The 19,284-nt window shown below is 42.3% G+C and overlaps 1 protein-coding gene across 2 annotated transcripts in view; it reads right to left on the bottom strand.

The window, feature by feature from the left end:
• INTS4 (integrator complex subunit 4) overlaps positions 1 to 18,944 on the bottom strand; it is a 37,559-nt gene extending 18,615 nt beyond the window's left edge. The window contains exons 1-13 of one of the 2 annotated variants that reach the window (XM_072850846.1): positions 18,815 to 18,944; positions 17,967 to 18,161; positions 15,322 to 15,439; positions 13,182 to 13,288; positions 12,787 to 12,972; positions 11,070 to 11,120; positions 10,344 to 10,432; positions 9,956 to 10,076; positions 9,379 to 9,450; positions 8,184 to 8,358; positions 5,188 to 5,393; positions 2,449 to 2,591; positions 415 to 530 (exon numbers count right to left, since the gene is read on the bottom strand). In XM_072850846.1, coding sequence (XP_072706947.1) covers positions 415 to 530; positions 2,449 to 2,591; positions 5,188 to 5,393; positions 8,184 to 8,358; positions 9,379 to 9,450; positions 9,956 to 10,076; positions 10,344 to 10,432; positions 11,070 to 11,120; positions 12,787 to 12,972; positions 13,182 to 13,288; positions 15,322 to 15,439; positions 17,967 to 18,161; positions 18,815 to 18,868 — 1,633 coding nt within the window. In that variant the 5' untranslated portion in view covers positions 18,869 to 18,944. The remainder of the gene's footprint in view (positions 1 to 414; positions 531 to 2,448; positions 2,592 to 5,187; positions 5,394 to 8,183; positions 8,359 to 9,378; positions 9,451 to 9,955; positions 10,077 to 10,343; positions 10,433 to 11,069; positions 11,121 to 12,786; positions 12,973 to 13,181; positions 13,289 to 15,321; positions 15,440 to 17,966; positions 18,162 to 18,814) is intronic. The other variant, XM_072850847.1, reaches the window with a different exon arrangement.
• Positions 18,945 to 19,284: the final 340 nt, after the last annotated feature.

Genomic DNA, 19,284 nt, shown 5'->3' with positions numbered 1-19,284 from the left:
GTACACTGCACAACAGTGAGGATAGGAGAAGTTTTACATAAAAAGAAAACAAGGAAAACCACTCTTCTTATTTGAAAGCTAAAGCATCTTCAAAATTAGTGCAGACTAGACAAACGTTTTCACATCAAAGGACTCAGCTGCAACACCTAAACCTTGACAAATTGCTTGATAAACAGATTATTCATCACAGCATAAAAAAAGCCAATTATACCACATTGGTATTTATGAAGATAGTTCCGGATAACAGTTATTCCATCACTTGCTGAGTAATAAAACTAAGCTGCAAAGGGATTCAGAAATAGCTACAGGATTGTCTGCTACGGTTTGAAATAGTTTAACAAATGTGAGCATCAGGAAAATATGAATAAAATCTATTACAGTCAAAATGATCAACTGGCTTCATTAAAAAGATACAGGCTGGGTCATCCATGTCTGGTTCTGGAGTGTCAAAGAACGGATGTGTGCTCAGCAGCTCTGGGACTAACGGAAGCACCAAAGTGGGATGCCTGCTTCCCAAGAACTTCAAGCATCTGAAAATACACAGATTGAAATATTTATTAGTAAACATGTACATTGCAAAATATAACATTTTAAAGCATTATTATTTTATGTTGCAGCGGCACTTTGAGGTGCTGGTCAGTATCAAAATCCTACTGTCCAAGCCTACTGTCTCTTCACAGCTGAGTATTTGCATTAATATTTGATAGGATCCAAGAAAACTGAGAGGTCAGCTTGAAAAAGCAAGCAGTAATAAAAATTGTTTATTTAAACTGTCCAAGAAATACTTAACACCTGGAGCTATACAACCCAAGAAAACCTTTCATACTAAATGCTAACAAACGAATGTATTTTTTTCTTCAGAAATAAAGGACTGAGGAGGTAAAAACCCAACCAAATAACAAAACCCAAAAACCCCAAGCTCCAAAAACAATGTAAGAGCACACTGGAAGACAAAGCAGACTAAAATAAGTGTTTCCAATAATACCCAAGAATTCCATCTCAAACCATGTGTGCCGGAGCATCACTTCCTTTGTTGCTTCCATTAAACAACCAAAAAACCCCACGCAAACGTTCATTATTTTTGCTTAAACAGAAAAAGTCCCTCCAACAGCACAATGCCACATAGCCAATCCACTTGTCACAACTGATATAATCAACTGCTGGTAAATCACAGAATTGTATAGGTTGGAAAAGACCTTTAAGATCATCGAGTCCAACTGTTAACCTAACACTACCAAGACCACCACTGCACCATGTCCCTAAGCACCTCATCCAAACGTCTTTTAAACACCTCCAGGGATGGCGACTCCACCACTTCCCTGGGCAGCCTCTTCCAATGCTTGATAACCCTTTCAGTGAAGTAAAATTCCCTAATATCCAGTCTAAACCTCCTCTGGTGCAACTTGAGGCCATTTCCTCTCATCCTATCATTTGTTACTTGGGAGAAGAGACCGACCCCCACCTCTCTACACCCTCCTTTCAGGGCGTTGTAGAGAGCGATGAGGTCTCCCCTCAGCCTCCTTTCCTCCAGGCTAAACAACCCCAGTTCCCTCAGCCGCTCCCCATCAGCCTTGTGCTCCAGACCCTTCCCCAGCTTCGTTGCCCTTCTCTGGACACGCTCCAGCACCTCAATGTCTCTCTTGTAGTGAGGGGCCCAAAACTGAACACAGCATTCGAGGTGCGGCCTCACCACTGCCGAGTACAGGGGGACGATCACTTCCCTACTCCTGCTGGCCACACTATTTTTGATACAAGCCAGGATGCCATTGGCTTTCTTGGCCACCTGGGCACACTGCTGGCTCATATTCAGCCGGCCGTCGAGCAACACGCCCAGGTCCTTTTCTGCCAGGCAGCTTTCCAGCCACTCTTCCCCAAGCCTGTAGCGCTGCATGGGGTTGCTGTGGCCCAAGTGCAGGACCCAGCACTTAACCTTGTTGAACCTCATACAATTGGCCCCAGCCCATCGATCCAGCCTGTCCAGGTCTCTCTGTAGAGCCTTCCTACCCCCCAGCAGATCAACACTCCCGCACAACTTGGTGTCATCTGCAAACTTACTGAGGGTGCATTAGATATTACTATTTAATGCAGTGCCAAGTAAGCACAAAACATGAGTTGCATAGAAAAGATGAGGTTTTAAACTGAAGGTTGAATTCAGCTTTTCTGGGAATGCTTTGAGTGCTTGTAACAGAGGGCTATTTCCAGGAGTGGTCATCAGGTCTGGATTCCCAGTACAAGTATCAACAAGCAAGAACACCACAAAGTTTCTACATCAGCCATGAATATGTAGAATGCTTAGTATAGCCACTATTCCAAATATATATAGAAGAACAGGATTGTATACCTGCAATACCTGTTACCTCCTTAGCTAGCTCAATATTTGCCTAACACCTCACTTACTAAAAAGAATAGGAAAATAAGTAGACACACAAGGACACTGAACACACTCACTTCCATATGGATTCTCTGTCTGTGGGATACTTAGTTAGGTTTTTCAGCAGCTCCACCAGTGCAAGATGGATGCCTTCTTTAGTTGAGACATTGGTGCAACACAGCAGTTCATGAAGTGCTTCCCGAATATCCCTTGAAGAATCCTAAAAAAAAAAAACCAACCCAGACACCTTTGAGTGCCAAGAGAGAAGATGTGCCTGCGTATATAGTTCCTCAGCTGAACTAGTACTAGAAGCATCTGCAAAACAGCGCACATTTCTAGTTATCCTAGCTAAGCACGGATGAAGTGACAGACCAGGCAACGGCTGCAGGGTCTCCTGCCGGTCTCATCCACCCACGTGCTTCATCTACTGGAATGAATGGGAACTGCTTCTAAAAAAATCACTAAAAATCACTTCTAAAAAATCACTATTTGGTTTGGGTGATGATGTATCCTTAAGCATAGGCAATAACAGAAAAGGAAAGTGCTGGGTAACTCGGCAAAACAAACACCAAAGATTGTCTTCAGAGAAGCCTTTTATCATTCAACAGCTGCAGCTCAACGCCACAAGCCTTTAACCTCCAGGGGGTTTGCGTAAGTGTTGAGGACATGTCAATGGCTGGACGGACTAGATTATCCTATAGATCAGCACTGTTAAAGGAACTTGACCTAACTACAGGTTTATAGATGGACAATAATAAAAAAAAAAAAAACCAAAACACCACACAAGTTCGGTCACGAACTTTGTTATGAACGTATGGGATCCCTAATGTACCACTTCTAAAGTCACACTGCACCCATTTTATTTTTTAGGCCAGGGTGACGTTGTGCAGAGGAGCTTATGCAATCTCTGAGCAGTATTTTTAGAAGTGCTGTGGCTGAACTCCAGCTTAATTAATTACATTCCTTCTGCCAAAAAATACCTTGCTGTTCCGTATCAATGTATCATACTTCCTTGCTATGAGCACTTGCGTGGCACTGCTGGACAGAGTGTGAAAATTTGACAGGATACAAGAACTGGATGCGTTTCAATGGTGGATTTTTTTTTTTTAATTATAATTTGCTAAGTATCAACAGCTCATTCATCACTGTCTTACACAAAAGAAGAAAGAGCAGTCCTCTTGTAAAGGCTCTTAAATGACGGCCAACACACGCAAATGATTAAAGAAGAAAAGCGCAGCAGGGCTGCTCAGCCGTTCCTTTTTTGGTGGTGGAAGGCAAACTATAGCCAAAAGAGAAGACGTACTCTAAGGACTGGAATGAAGTGACCATGGAGATAAAATACACCAGGTGAGTTGCATGGAACACTGGAAAGGCAGTACAGAGACAAGCAAGGTAGAAGACTAAGGGGACAGAGAGGAGCATAAGTCAACAGAAACTGAGATCAAGGACAACAGGGAAAGCAGAATCCAAAGCTTGATCAGAAAAGCAAGGAATAGCTGGTAGAGTTATTCAGATAAAGTCAAAGCAGCAGAGTGAAAACAGAAGTTACCCCATCCCCAACTGCTCCATATTTACACTCTCAGAACAAATTTAGGCATCAAAGTTAATGATATTTTTCCAAATCCTTTATTTTGGGTACTGGAAGATAGATTTTACAGAAAGCAAGCAAGCACCTTTCAGAATCAGACAAACTCATTAAAATGTTAATCATTCTCACACTTTAGCTATCCTAATACCTGACAATAATTATGATAATATAAACCATAATACATGTATGATTTATCATACATAAGTCAGCACAGAAGTGTAAGACAGAACCCCAGTCTTACTGGGATATTTTTATACCTTGATACACAAGTCCCCAGCTTGGATTGTAAATCAAATACATAAAAATTTGAGGCGCCTAAAACTCATTGCTGCATTTGCAAATTCAGATCATATTCCACAGAATTTGTTAGACTGATAAAATAGGTTACTTAGTTTGCTTCTTCCTGGGGCACAACTGAAAGAAGCCACTGTTGTCCTGGGTCCAGCAAACAGCAGGTGAAAAGACAGAAATAGCAGATCCGCAGCACTGCCCGAGGCTGGGAGACTACCCAAAAGAAGCAGAAACTTGCCTACTGCATGCAGCAGAATAAAAAAAAAACATGCCCCAGGGGCTATAGCTCAGCAAATAAATCAGGTCTGAGGGGAAGCAGTTTGGGACAGACAAAATCTCTTCCTGGATCAAAGCCATCAACCAGGAACAGCAGCTGACTCATGCTGTCCCCTGGATCCTGGCTGAGCGCTAACTGGCTGGGAAAGGCCAAATCTGTACTGCAGAGCACGCTAACAAACCCTCTGAACAGTCAGAAGAGAGATCTCAGGCCTGTGCCCTGTCTGCTTGGTGAGCACAGGTGTAGCCAAAGCAGCTGCACAAAGGAAACAAAGAAAATGAAGTTTTCTTTCTGTTTGAGAATCTCATCGCCACATAAGCTTGTTATATTTGGGTATTCTTTAAATTCCTGCTACATGTGGTGCAGAGTGCTGGACCACAAAACAGGACAGAAGAAAACACACATGAAGCAACAGCACAGTGATCAACGGAAGAGTTTTTATCTGAAATTCATCTATTTCAAAAGTATTCTATTGTCCTGGAGATTACAAGCTACTAGACCTTAGGAGCCTTTGGGGGCGTTCAAAGGAGAGGGAGAAGAACAACCACCAAAAGGGTGGACAGTTTCAGCTCAGAAGAAGGAAGCTGATTAGCTTTATATAATTATAACACCTCAAAGAAAGCAGGAATGCAATTTTTTCCCTCCTCAGGAATTTCTTACCTCCAAGACGGCTAACACAGTATCCAGCTGGTCTTCCCGCAGCGTGATGTTGTTGGAAATTTTTCTCATTGTGTGTATTGACTGCAATCTCACCTCCTCAATTTCATCATTAAACATGTCAACCAAAAAATCCAGGCATTTCTCAGCAAAAGAAGGTGAGGACTGAGCCAACATACAGAGAGCTTCAACTGCAGCGATCCGAACCTCTATCAAAAAAGAGGGTGGGAATTAATTGTTAGTGCTGTTTAAAAGGACATACCACCAAACAGCCAGGCCTCACATTATTCAAGGACTGGGCTAAGGACAGGAGATGCTAAGGTAACATGAAGATGATGGAGACTAAGCAAGGACCCATGCCACTGGGGCCCTTTTCACAGGCAAATCTTCAAATCAAAAGCCTCACCTCTAATACAGCGCGTGCTGCTGTCATAAGCATCTGCAGAGGGACTTGCAGGTGAAAAATGGGTCTCCCATCCAGCAATAAATATTACGTATTTCATAGCGCGTTTTGCAAGTGTAGCTATAACCCTGGTATCTTAAGCAAACTAATTTAGATAATTAAACTCTGCTTGTTTTACTCTTCCTGACATTTTAATTGCTCAGAGCATTTACTGCATTTTTAACTTGCTATGTAGCACTTTATGAATTGCTGAAAAGCCCTAGAGTATCAGCATTTCGACAGTAAACAGAATTAAATTCCTCTGCTTCGTGACTTTAGATTCCTCAAAAGAAAGGAAAAAGGTGCCACGTAATTATTAAAATTACTCAGAATTTAAGCAAAAAAAGCATCAAAAGGCGTCCAGAGTATATTCATGCTGTGAAATACAGCAGGAATTTGAAGAATACACAAATATAACAAGCTTATGCGGAGATGAGATTCTCTTCCCTGCAGCCATCCTTGCTAGCTTCCATAACATTTTTATGATCCCCACACATAAATAAGAATTAATCTGATGTCTTGCAAACATTATTGTTTTAAACATACTTTTATTTTTCATTCAAATTAGCTCATCTTGAAAACATTTACTTAAACTTGTGTGTAGCTTTTAGGCCTATTGTTCTTAAAGAACATATTTGATTCCTGATGATTCTGATTAAGTAGAAAAATGCAAACACAGCAAGACCCCTGCTTATTCAGTAACAAAGCTTTTGTCACAATTACGAGCCTCCGCGGTCATTAAGACCAAGGTATTAGAGAAGAAAAGCATTTTGCCAATATTGCTTTCCTAAGCTGACACACTAATTTAGATTTAAGTTACAACATGGAATTCAAGAAATGAAGCAGCGCTATGAGTAAGGAAGAAGAGAGCTCAGCAGTATTTAAAAATGCTGCAGTGGGAGAAGAGAGGTCTACATTATTTAAAGATCTGTCTATATTCCACATCTGTCCGTTTTATCGACATGCCCCAATAGCACCACACTGCCACAAGACCTATGGCACAGATACTGGAGAACATGTTTCACAGGTCAATAGACTGAGCCAGTGAAAAATTTTTTACTGTTAGTGAGAAAAAAAACCAAGTTGCATTGTCAAGCTTCAGAGAGAGTTTAGCTATTAGGAAAACATGCTTTTATTTGCAGGAGTCATGGAACAATAAACCAACTTTTACAACACACCATCTACAGCAATATTTTTTTTATGGTGGTTTTGTACTTTCTAATTTAGCCTCGTCCTTCCAGTAACATTAAAAGCAAATTCAGGAATAACATTCAGAGCTCGGCATTTTCACGGTTCTATACAAAGACCAGCTGTTCTCAATAGCCTTAAGAAATACAAATCTTCACTTTATCCATGGGAAAGTTGGGCTGGAAAGGGTAGCACACAGACTTTCCTGAGGCCATCAGCACGGTCAATGCTACAGCCAAACTCAGGAGCTCAGGAATGCCTGTGTTCCAGTTGGACAATCATAATTCACCCTGCTTAGAAGAACAGATCAGATCTAATCTGCTGGAAAGAGGCTACGGCCTCCAAATCCATCATAGCAAGACCTCAAGAGACCAAAACAATAGCACTGTGGAACAGGCAAATGTGATCTTAGAACACAGGTATTTCCATTAAAGAAAAAGAATTATTGATAACATTGCTAATGATGTAAGCAAGACCTCACCTGAAATTTAAGTACCTGAAAACATACAGATCTAGTCACCAGTTTTCAAGAATAACGCATTCTAGCTGGCCAAGAGGAAAGCTTCTATAGCAGCAGAGACTAAAAGGAGCCTAGCCTAAAATGAAAGCTGTCTATTAATTCATTAGGGAAGCCAGTCCTCGAGAGAAGCAGCAACTATTTAATCTGCAACCTACCACTAGCTAAGAACAAACGGCTATAAATTGGCTATGGAAAAAACTGGTTTGAAATTTAAAAGAAAACTTCTGTTTGTTGGAGCTGGTGGATTCTGAAATATTTTGAAAAATACGTGAGTTTGTCTCCACTAGTTCTAACCTTTGTTAGGATAGAAGCTGCTATGTTTACAAGACGAATTATTACTGGGCTCCATGGACACAGGTTCCTTGTAGTGCCATATTTTAAAGAAGTTCTATAAAATTTGGTTTTCCTTCTTGGCAGAGAAAACACCAATTTCAAACAGCAGCAACTAATATTGCAATTTAGAGCCACATGCAACTGTTAAATTTAAGTCAATTAAAAAAAAAAAAAAGAAGAAGAATCCTAGTGGGTTTCTGAATAACATAAGCAACCACTTCTTACCAGATATTTCACTAAAACTTTACCATTTATAGGAAGCTATTTGGTCTTGGGTACTCAATGAAACATTTCTATCCAAAATTCTGTGCAACACTGTAGCATCTTTGAAACAAATGCCGTATCAGAGATCACAATGGAATAAAAACCCACCACCCTGAAGTCCATGATTCGTTAAAAAAACCCAAACACAATAGCCAAGTGATCTATTTTGGCCAAAAAAACCCCCCAAAGACAAAGGTTTTTAGCCAGCACACATCCCCTCCTTTAGTCATTCCATAATAAGTTAACACTTACCATACATCTCGTCCTCCAGGCCATGAACAAAAGCCCCACAAGCTCCTGATTCAATCAAGTTTACAGCACCTGTATCAATTTCTTCTTTGGGAGCATCATCTCCCCACTTTCTGCCACTTGAAAACTCCCCAGAGCTGTAGAGTTCTTTGGCTCGTTCATGCGCAGTGCGCTTCCTCTGTCCAAACAAGTTTTTCAGTTACAACCATGGTAAACTTTAAAGATGACCGAACAAAATATTAAATGGCTTTATTGGATTTGAAAATAGATTTAGCTAGAGGCTTAGACATTGACAGAGACAGGCAAATGCTAAGAAATGCAAATAATACCTTGTCTTCTATGAATATTTCTAATTGCCAGTAACTCTTTGTACTTTTGATGTTGGGAAAGGATAACAACTAATACATTTTAATTAATATGTTCTTAGACATCCATTATAAGAACAGCCAAACTGGGTCAGAGCAAAGGCCCTCTAGTTAAATATCCAAGAACTGATCTGCAAAAACAGATGCTATCACTTCGCAGTTCAACTTGTTAAACTGTCATTAGATACTTTAATGACTATCGATACTATACAGCGTCCAGCAATGTGTAAAACGCAATATTCATTCCGCACACTCACTAGTCCATCTCCTTTCCCCCCACATGGTAAAGAAAGTTGTGCAGCACTTTCTTTAATGGACTTTACAAAGCAGCCCACAAAAACTAGCAGCTCTAGCTTCATCGTTCTTTTGTAGACAGAAAAACTGAATGTAATACCTCGAGCGAGTTGCTTAAGGAAGGCATTTTACTGAAAAGTTTTTCTCGTAGGGTTCAGGGGTCCCAGCCTCTAGCTACTCGTGTCTCTTGAAATGTCTAGGTCTACTGGCCAGATCTTGCAGGAATTTTCCATAAGCTTGCTCCTAAAACTAGGATGCAATCTTTCCGTGCACAAAGGCTGTCAGAAGAACACAAACATTTACCTCTCATCTGCAAAACCTGAATCGCCTAGAGCTGTTTATTACACGCTCAGCTAATGAAATCTACAACTAGCAATTGCTTCATTGACTTTAATCTAACAGAAAACCTGTCATCATCAATTAACTCTCAGCAGCCCTGAGGCAAGGACATGGTAAACAAACACACTCAACATTAACGTACCTGTTGTGCAATTTTAGTACACTACACACAGTAAAAACAAACCCAAACATTTACATACCCTCAGATCTGACATGAGCTTCTTGTCAAGGGTCTGCTCTAAGAAATGGGAGCTAACTTGTTGCATAGAACCCTAAAGAGAAAAAAAAAAATCAAAAGGAAGAAATAGGATTATTCCATATTACACCATATAATTTCCTGATTTATCCTAACACAGTGTCCAATCTTATCCACTCATTCTAATAGCTTTATACAATGCTTGACACTACCGTATGTCAGAGTCTAAAGAAGTTTACTTAAGACAGTCAGAATATCTTATTTTCCCACTGAGGTTAATACAGTTGTTCTTAAGCTCAGGTGGTTTACATGTCCTGTGCTAGAGAAGTACGGGGAGGGAATTACGACAAGTACTTGGTTGGATACCCAACCCTCTACTATCAAGAAAAGAATCACTGCAGAGTTCAGCTGAGAAACTTCTGGGTTTCCTCACCTCTCTCATTTCTTTCTTCTCAGAATTTTGGTAGAAACTTACCTATACAGTTTTTAAACAACCTCCCATTCCTTTTCAAATATATGTGAAAAGTAAAGTAACATAAGATGAACTATTTTCAGATAAAGAAGAGAAGAATGCAACTTACCAATAACTTAGCAGCTTGTACTCTAACAACCCAGGAACCATCGCTAACCATATGACAAATTTTTCCAAATGCATCATCAACCAAGCGAATTTCTTCATTAGAAGAAGGAATCGGGACGATGCTGACACAGAGAAACATAAATCAGTATGCTGATCTTATGCCATGCTGGATAGCATCAAGGAAGAAACAACTGTGCTGAATTCCTATGGATGTGCAACAAATATCAAGAACCAAAACTTCACCCGGATCAGTGCATTCTTATCAGGTATCAGCAATTTGTACGCATCAGTTTTCTAACAGCTACTCCTGAGACTTACTGGCACAAAACTCTCAGGATTAGGATGATTACTGTGCCAATACTTTGAGCCACTTTGCATACAGCACATACCTTTCAGGGTAAAGTTGACTGAGGACCCAAATTAGCTGAACCGCAGCACTGCGCACTTGCTCATAATCATCTGCCAACAGCTTGCAGGCCTGAAAGAAGATCCACAGTCCAATATACCTGAAACATCTCCACCTGAGCTGTCATTCACCTCCCACAGTGCAATTAGTATCCTTACCATGAATCAGGGCAGATTATAAAATTCAGTCTTCCTTTCTACTCCCTAGTATGTCCAAGTTTGATTAGGTAGACTAGTCATAATAAAGTCAATCAGGCACATGCTGTAAAACTCCAGAATTGCCTGTACTATACAGGAAGCATGAAATGTGAATCTGTAGTAGAACTAATTTGATACAGGCTTCAGCTGCACAACCTTATGGACATAACAAATGTAGGCTTAACATGTACTCTCCAATGAACAACGGTTTAAGACTTTGAGATTGCCAGATGACAATAATAATTACATAATGCCTTGCCCTTCCCATGATTATCTCCCCCAATAAACAATATATTCCAATCAAAGCATATGCTTAGTGCGTTTAAGCACGAGATGCAAAACAGATTTTTATTTCCACTGCGACAAGGCAATAAGGAATATAAGCAACCTAAGTGCAAAATACTCCACCTCTGTTCAATGCCCTCCTCCTCTCAAAGCACACTGCCACAGAATCTAAAAAGCAAGATATGCAAACAACTACAAAATAAATACAAATTAATACAAGGTTTTACCTGACTGTAAATAGCCTGCTGTAATTTTAATCCTCTTTCATGAAGCTGCAGCTACGGAAAGAAAAAACACAAGGAAGTATAACTATAGGTTTAAGTGACACAGACGAAGTTTTCATCACTGTTTTTTCTGCTCTGAGTAAACTCAGTTGTTTGCATTTCTTGATTGCTGCTATAATTAAAATATTTTATTATCTTGGCCATAAGTATTTTAAATAATAATCTTGACTTCAGTATACTTTTTTTAAACTTCATAGCCATTCATACTTTGATTGATTAGGAAAATACAATTTATATAAACACACAGTCTGTCCATTCTCCCAACCTTCAAACAATTGTTTAGTGTTAGCCATATTAAACCACAATTACAACAGACACAGGTATCTTCAAAATAATTAGTTTACTACCACTCCTGAAACATGGGCCCAAAAAGTAGCATTGCCAATGAATTTTCATGCCCTGTAAACCTTTTCAGTTACCAAACCAGAGGAATAGCAAAAACTGTCCTACTAAACATTGTTTCTATCTGGAATAAAGCGGTATCAGGAATCTGACTTAGAAACAAAGGGATAATATCTGGTTGAATATTGTCAACAAGAAAGCAAACAGTTGCTTTTCTGTATCCACTACTTCAAAGTAAAACATGCCAGTGACAAAATTGAAGGGAAAAAAAACCCCACAACCAAAAAAAACCAAAACCAAAGACCCACACACAGTAGCAAGGAAAACCATGATCAAGAACCCTAGAAGTGGTTAGTGACCCTGAATTCATTCAGGATGCTTCCGTGCTTCAAACAGCAGAAAGACAGTTGACTTCGTGCTGTAATTATAAATTCAAGGTCATAAATTTTGCTATGGATTTGGTTGAATGCCATTGTAAAAGTCACTCAAATGACTTCAAAAAAAACTTGTACCAAAAACCCCAGATTGGAACGAAAAAGAAGGATGAGTGCAACCTCCAGCAGAGGGAGATCCCTGACAGATTCAAGCGCAATCTGATCTCCTCAAATGCATCCTGCTTCTTTCTTTGGAGTTTAATGTCATTAATTCAAATACCCTTATTCACCATCAGGTTAGATGGGATATTGTTATAAACTTTAAGGGTAACAGTGGAACTTCTATATATACTCACAAGCAAAATTCTCAAGCGCACGGTCTTTGCTTACATTTCTGCAAAGCTAAAAACTTCTGAAGGGCCCCCACGCTCCAGGCTGCACGAAAACCAGTTAACCTCATAACCAGTTAACCTCATAAACAGTTAGGGAATGCTAATGGGGCATGACCATGGGGCAAAATATACATGTTGTTTAAAAACAAACAAACAAAATTCTTTCTGGACTTATCACACAGGTTTCCTGTCATAAGCAGCTTTCTACGGTGTGTTGGAGTACTAGTGGCTTATTGAAATTGTGGTAACCAGTGCTAAATCAAGAAATACAGGTTTCTCAGTAAAAGAAAGAACCTACAAACACTCAAAAAAGTCAACAAATTAAAAAGCTGAAACAGAAATTTTTATGAATCACTAAAATGCCTTTTGAGATCTCACATTACTCTTATATTTCACAACTTAGCTTATTTTTCCTGGTAATTTTGGACTAAATGGACTTTTACAAAGTTAATTAAATAATCTCTAATCCAAACCTCTTTGGATTACTTTTCAACCCCTTACCAGCTTCCTTATATAACCCCCAATTTATTCCACTGTACCAGCAATCCTTACCATGGCTTTTATAGCTGCTGTCCTAACACGAGGGTCCTGGTCATTAAAATGATCTCCTATTATCTTCTGGACATCTTTGGCAGCCTGGCTTTCAACTTCTTTTGCAACACCTTTTTCAACTGGTCCAAGACAGCCAATTAACTGAAGACACTTATTTCTTACACCATGGGAAGAGTCTGTCAGATGCTGTGGAACAGAAGAGAAGAACAGACTTAACTGAATTCTTACTGTTCTTTCACCCCTTCGAAACAACTAATCGTACCAAGATTCCTAGCAGTTAAAAAATGTTAGAATTGTAACAGTTTGTTGAGAAAAACTAAAATAATTTAAACACTGACTACATTTTTTTTTCCTGTAGCAGTGATAAGTTTCCTGCCCCAGGGAGGCTGCCTTACCTTGCAGGCTACCTCTACCAGCCTCATCCTGACAGACGGATTCTCTGTGAGTTTTGTGCCAATCACCAATAGGGTGTCCAGCAGCTGAGCAAGGACTTGGTGAGACTCTGCAAAACAAAACAGTGAAAGGCTACTTACCCCTTTACTGAGCTCCTCACCAGCTACAGAATCACAGAATCATTTTGGTTGGAAGGTCCTCCTGAAGCCTTCTTTCAAAGGCCAGAACAAGCTCAGTTCCCTCAGCTTCTCCTTGCACATCATGTACTCCATCCCCCAACCACCACGGTGGCCATCTGCGGAACTCACTCAACTTTACCAACGCTTATCTGGCACTGGGGAGCCCAAACTGGATGCAGTGTTCCAGATGTGGTCTAACCAGTGCTGAGTAAAAGGGAATAATCCTCTCCCTTGATCTGCTGGCCACACTCCTGTTGATACAGCCTGGTACGCAGTAGGCCTTCACTGCTCACTCATATTTAGCCTGCTGTTCACCTGGACCACCACAACATTCTTAGCTCTAAATTGGACAGATATGGTTTTCACAGATGGACCGTTAGCTGGATAAGCAATTAGCAGGATGGCCACGTCCAATGAGTTAGTGAACGGCTCAGTGTCCAAGTGGAAACCAGTGGCAAGGGGTGTCCCTCAAGGGTCCATACTAGGACCAATACTGTTTAATATCTTCATCAATGACATGGACAGTGGGATCAAGCACACCCTCAGCAAATTTGTGGATGACACCAAGCAGAGTGGTGCGGTTGACACAGCCGAGGGACAGGATGCCATCCAGAGGGACCCTGACAGGCTTGAGAAGTAGGCCCATGCAAACCTCATGAAGTTCAACAAGGCCAAGTGCAAGGTCCTGCACGTGGGTCAGGGCAATCTCCAGTATCCATACAGACTGGGGGATGAAGGAATTGAGAGCAGCCCTGCGGAGAAGGACTTGGGGGTACTGGTGGGTGAAAAGCTGGACACGAGCCAGCAATGTGCACTCGCAGCCCAGAAAGCCAACCGTATCCTGGGCCTTTCTTCACAAAAGAAGTGTGGCCAGCCTGTCGAGGAAGGTGATTCTGCCCCTCTACTCCGCTCTGGTGAGACCCCCCTGCAGTGCTGCGTCCAGCTCTGGGGTCCTCAGCACAGGAAAGACATGGAGCTGTTGGAGTGGGTCCAGAGGAGGCCATGAAAATGGACAGAGGGATGGAGCACCTCTGCTGTGGAGAAAGGCTGGGAGAGTTGGGGTTGTTCAGCCTGGAGAAAAGAAGGCTCTGGGGAGAGTTTATTGCATCCTTTCAATATATAAAGGGGGCTTATAAGAAAGATGGAGAGAGATTTATTACCAGGACCTGTAGGGACAGGACAAGGGGTAATGGTTTTAAACTGAAAGAGGGTAGGGTTTAGATAAGGAAGAAATTTTTTATGATAAGGGTGGTGAAACACCGGCATAGGTTTCCCAGAGAGGTGGTAGGTGCCCCATTCCTGGAAACATTCAAGGTCAGGTTGGACGGAGCTCTGAGCAACCTCATCTAGTGGAAGATGTCCCTGCCCACAGCATGGGGGGTTGGACTAGATGACCTTTAAAGGTCCCTTCCAACCCAAACCATTATTTGACTCTATAAATGATATTAAAATAAAATTAAACTGCATCAAGTAAAGCACATACAAACTGTGAATATAACACAGAAAATAAAAATGGACTTCAATGAAGCCACAATCAGGACAACCTCTATTTTACTGTCTATTACAAATCCAATGGTGATAAACTAATGCCTTCTTGCATTAGCTCTGATGAGCTAGCCTGCAGCATGGTAAGAAAAAAACCTCTTCAAACAACATTCCACTTTAACCAAGACTGTTCTCTAGAACCGAGCACTTCAGAAGCAATGTCTCTCACACGGAGATGCAAAAGCAAACTTTGCACTCCCTTAAAACAAAGGTATACAGCAGGCAGGTCTGAGGAACATTTTCTCCTCCTCAGAACACGGTATTGTCTGTCACCCTTCACAAAAGCAGAAAATAAATACTTTGAACAACAATTCCCAAGTATACACTTCAGATGTAAAAGCCTTGCCACTGTCCTAAACGCTTAAAGACTACATGATTCTGGCTTCGTCTCAAGCACCACCTGAAAAGTGAGACTTACTCTCATTTTGAAGCGTGTTAATGGCATCATCCATAATGCAATCTGGGGAAAATCCTGCAGTCTTCGATAACAAGCCCAGCAAGGAAGCAATCTTCAGTCTTACAGAGGCATCGTTCTCCTGGAAGGAAACGGCAGACACCCTCATTCATCTTCCAGTTTGAAGAGCTTAAAACAGTACATACAGGCAGGACCAATATACAATTCAGCACAAGGGTCTGAATTTTACTATCAGGCTACTTCCTCCTCCATACGTCCACAGCACATCCCATACAGAATTAACCATACCAGAATGTTTACGTGGCGGTTTCCAGTACACTTCAAAATGATTCTTTTACTCATAATTCCTCAAGATTACCTTCATACTGTTTGAAAATTTAAAGTTTAAATAAATCAGGTTTTCAAGATGCCGGAAAATTCAGTGTTAATAATGTTAATAGCTTTGCAAGTTTTCAATGAACAAATGGGAGTATTTTAGAAGATGAACTGAGACTGATGGTCTCTTGACCTCTGCTAAGCAGCAAGGTATGTGGGCTACAGAAAACAACTGTTTCTCTTAACAGTGGGGAGGAATCCTGCCAATCTTTTTCAAAAGAAAGAAACCCAACGCAGCAAGATAAAAAAAATAACACAAGCACATGTTAGCTGCATACATCTGCTCCTGTAAGCAACAGCAAAAGCTGTCACAGGTGACAATTACAGAAATAAGCTTCACAAATTAGTATTCATTTTAAAATCATTTTAGAAGTTCATGCATTTCAAAATTATTACTTTGAGTTTTCTACAGACTTGTGCACACAAGACCACTGGTCATAACTGGAAGCTCTCTCTTTCATCGTATTGCCAAGGATATCCAATACAGGGCAGAAAGAAGTCTGGATTTCATACTTAGATCTTAACCAAGCAATTGTGCAATGCTGAACACAGAGGTGCAGAAATATTACAAATATTACATCTTTCAATAGTTGCAGAAATACTACAGTTACAACTTTTACGTCTTTCAACAGTGTTTAGGAGAGACGTCAGTGTCACCCCACCCCACCCCAAGTGACAAATGTGATACCCATGGGAGTAATCTCTTTCTCAGCTGAGCCGAGAAGCACTGTCTTTTTCAGGGCCAAAATTATGTGTGTCAACCACAGTTACTGTCATCGGACTACTCACATCAGTGGTAGCATGCACAGATTTCCACAATGTAACACATTTTAAGTTTACTCACCATTAGTCACATTCTTTTAACAAAAGGACAACCCTCTCCACAAATACAGATGAAATCAATGATTTCAAAAAGGACACTTATAAAGGCACTTTTTAAAGCCTTATTAATAATGTCTGTAATGCCTTCATTACCGAGTTACAAGCAGCCTCCCACTCCAGAGGGCATTTTCTCCCTCCTTCTAATGGTTCATGAGCAGGAAATTAGAGAAGCTTATATTTTTAGTTTACAGGTCTGATCACCATCTCCACGAGCAAAACACCAGTAAGTGAAGGTGCCTCTAACCCTTCATCCCGACCACCCTCAGGAGTCAGGGACTTCCAGAATCATCTCAGGCCACTGTTTGAGGACACACCACTGCTGACAGCAACACCAGCTCACGGTATCCTGCCCCCCCTGCTGCTACAGTGCTTTGCAGTCCTGTAGCTTTTTGAAAGCTGGTTTCTGTAACAGGCTGTGCACTGAAAATGTGACCTCATCTGCAGATTTAAGTCTCTCTTCTAATATAGGCTACAACACAAATTTCAAACACCAAATAACTTGTGTTATTTGATCAGGAATCACAGTTTTCTTCATAGAAAGCTATGGAACTACACCAGGTTAAGTTCCTTAAGCTGTAAGCGCTCTTGAGTGGGGACTAGTCCAATAATGAAAGTAAGTTCCCATAAAAAAAAAAAAAAAAAGTAAAAGTAGAAGAGTCTCAACACACAAACCAAAGCAGGTAGAGTACAGAAATAGATAAAATGCAGCTGAGATTTTTAGTGTAAGTTCAAAACAAAATAGACTCAATTGTAAAAAAAAAACCCACAGAATAGCACAAGGACTTTTATGAGAAATGTTTCAGCCTACAGTGCAGCTTCATCAGCCACAATAAAGTTTTGCTTTATCAAGCGAAGGATCAATATCTGGATACTACGACACATATATTATTTCTGTTATTTATTTGTTACTTTGCTGTTAAGAATTTTTTGTTGAAAAGTTTTTCAGAAGTGTCATTTTAAAAGTGCTCTGTCTGCAGCATAAGCAATAGCTAAAAAGATTCTCTACTGTTAGAGGAAATTAAGAACAAGGTAAGGAAACATCAGTCAGGAATGACTCAGATAAAGCTGAGCCAGCTTTGGGCAGCTGGGTTCCCTGGAAAACTTGTCACGTCTTTGTCCCTTGTTAATTTAAGACTAATCATGCAGGCCATCTGCAGTCACGTCCCTGTCACTGGCTCCTGAAACCATCAGTGAAGGGACCATGTAACTTGATCAGGAATCACTCGGGTAAAGGACTACAGTCACTCACTCTCCTCACAGAGGGCTTCCAACAGGTTGTTGGCAGCTGAGTGAGGACCAGGAGCCTGTCACTCTCTAGTCCACAACCAACCCCAAGAAAACAAGACCAGAAGGAGGATTCGGGAAGCACACTTGGCTCCCAGCTTCACTACCTTGTAATAATGCTCCAGCAAGATCCTGACAACCCCTTCCACGCTCTCCACTTCCACAGGCTTCCTGGCGAACTGGAGCAGGTACTGCAAGGCATCTGCGGGTGAGGTAGCTTTGCACAGGTCGACATGGAGCGCCGCTGACTTGCTGGGCTTGGTCAGCCGCAGCTTCTTAGCGGACAGGTCCTCATGCTGCTGCTGCGGGCAGAGACACAGTTCAGACACACAGACCAAATCCTGACCCACTCCTTCCCAGAGTGAACACTGTCTCAGCACCAAGCCTGAGAAAGCTCCTGTCCCACGGCAGTCACTGGCGTCTCCCTCATCTGTCTTAGGAAGAAACGCATTCTCAGCCCCCTGGGGCTGCTCCTGTCCTGCCCAGGTAGCCCCTAACCCCGGGAAACATTGCCTCTCCCCACCCCAGCCTGGGGCAAGTCCTGCCCCTTCCAACCGCAGCCAACTACCCCAGCGCAGACACGGCTTCTCCCATGCCCACCAGCCTAGAGCATCCCCCGGCCTGGGGGCAGTCGAGGCCCTCCCCAGGTCGCTCCCTCCCTGCCCTGAGGAAAGCACTACGCCCCCCGCACACACCCTGAAGCAGCCCCCTTCCCTCCAGGCAGCCCCGACCTCCCTAAACCCGGGGCCTAATCCGTCCCGCTCCTCCCCAGCCCCTCAAGGGCCGCCCCGGCCCCGAGGCCCCCACCACAAGGCGACGGGCACCCCTGGGCTAGGCCTCGGGCTAGGCCGGCGGCTTTTCCCACAGCTCCGCCTCACCCGCCGGCGCCACTCGCCGCACGGCAGAGCTCGGGACTGTCCCGCTCGGCTCGACCCGTCTGGTGGCGGTGCGTTACCTGGACCACCTTGGTGAACTCCTCGTACACCCGCTTCTTCAGGTGCGCCGCCATGCCACCGCCTGGCCCTCCGCGGCCGCCGTACGCGCAACCCGGAAGAGAAACCACAGAGTTGCCTGGAGGGAGGTGGCAGAAGGAGCGTCCTCTCTTCCCAGCTGGAGGCCGCGCTCTATGGTCAGGCGGCCGGGCCCCGGCGGGGGCCGCCTCCCGTTCCCATGGGAACGCGGGCCCGCCATGGCGGCTGCGGCCTGGCCCAGTCCGCAGCCAAACCCCTCCAGGGGTCAGCCCTGTCAGCCCCGCTCAGTTTTCACCAAAAATACCCGCCAGTTTCCTTAGTATTTGATGTTAGACCATTTAAAGACCAAAACATAAATAACATGGCTTGACATTTCCAGGCAAGCTTGTGTTAGACACACATGAAAGCTTAGCACGGCCTTCAAACATGTCTCCTTCAGGGAGAGGGGAAGAAG

Source organism: Ciconia boyciana, chromosome 1 (genome assembly GCF_034638445.1).
Source record: "Ciconia boyciana chromosome 1, ASM3463844v1, whole genome shotgun sequence".
Lineage (NCBI taxonomy): Eukaryota > Metazoa > Chordata > Aves > Ciconiiformes > Ciconiidae > Ciconia > Ciconia boyciana.
Note: the sequence above shows the minus strand (reverse complement) of the source record. Positions and strands in the feature narration are given on the sequence as shown.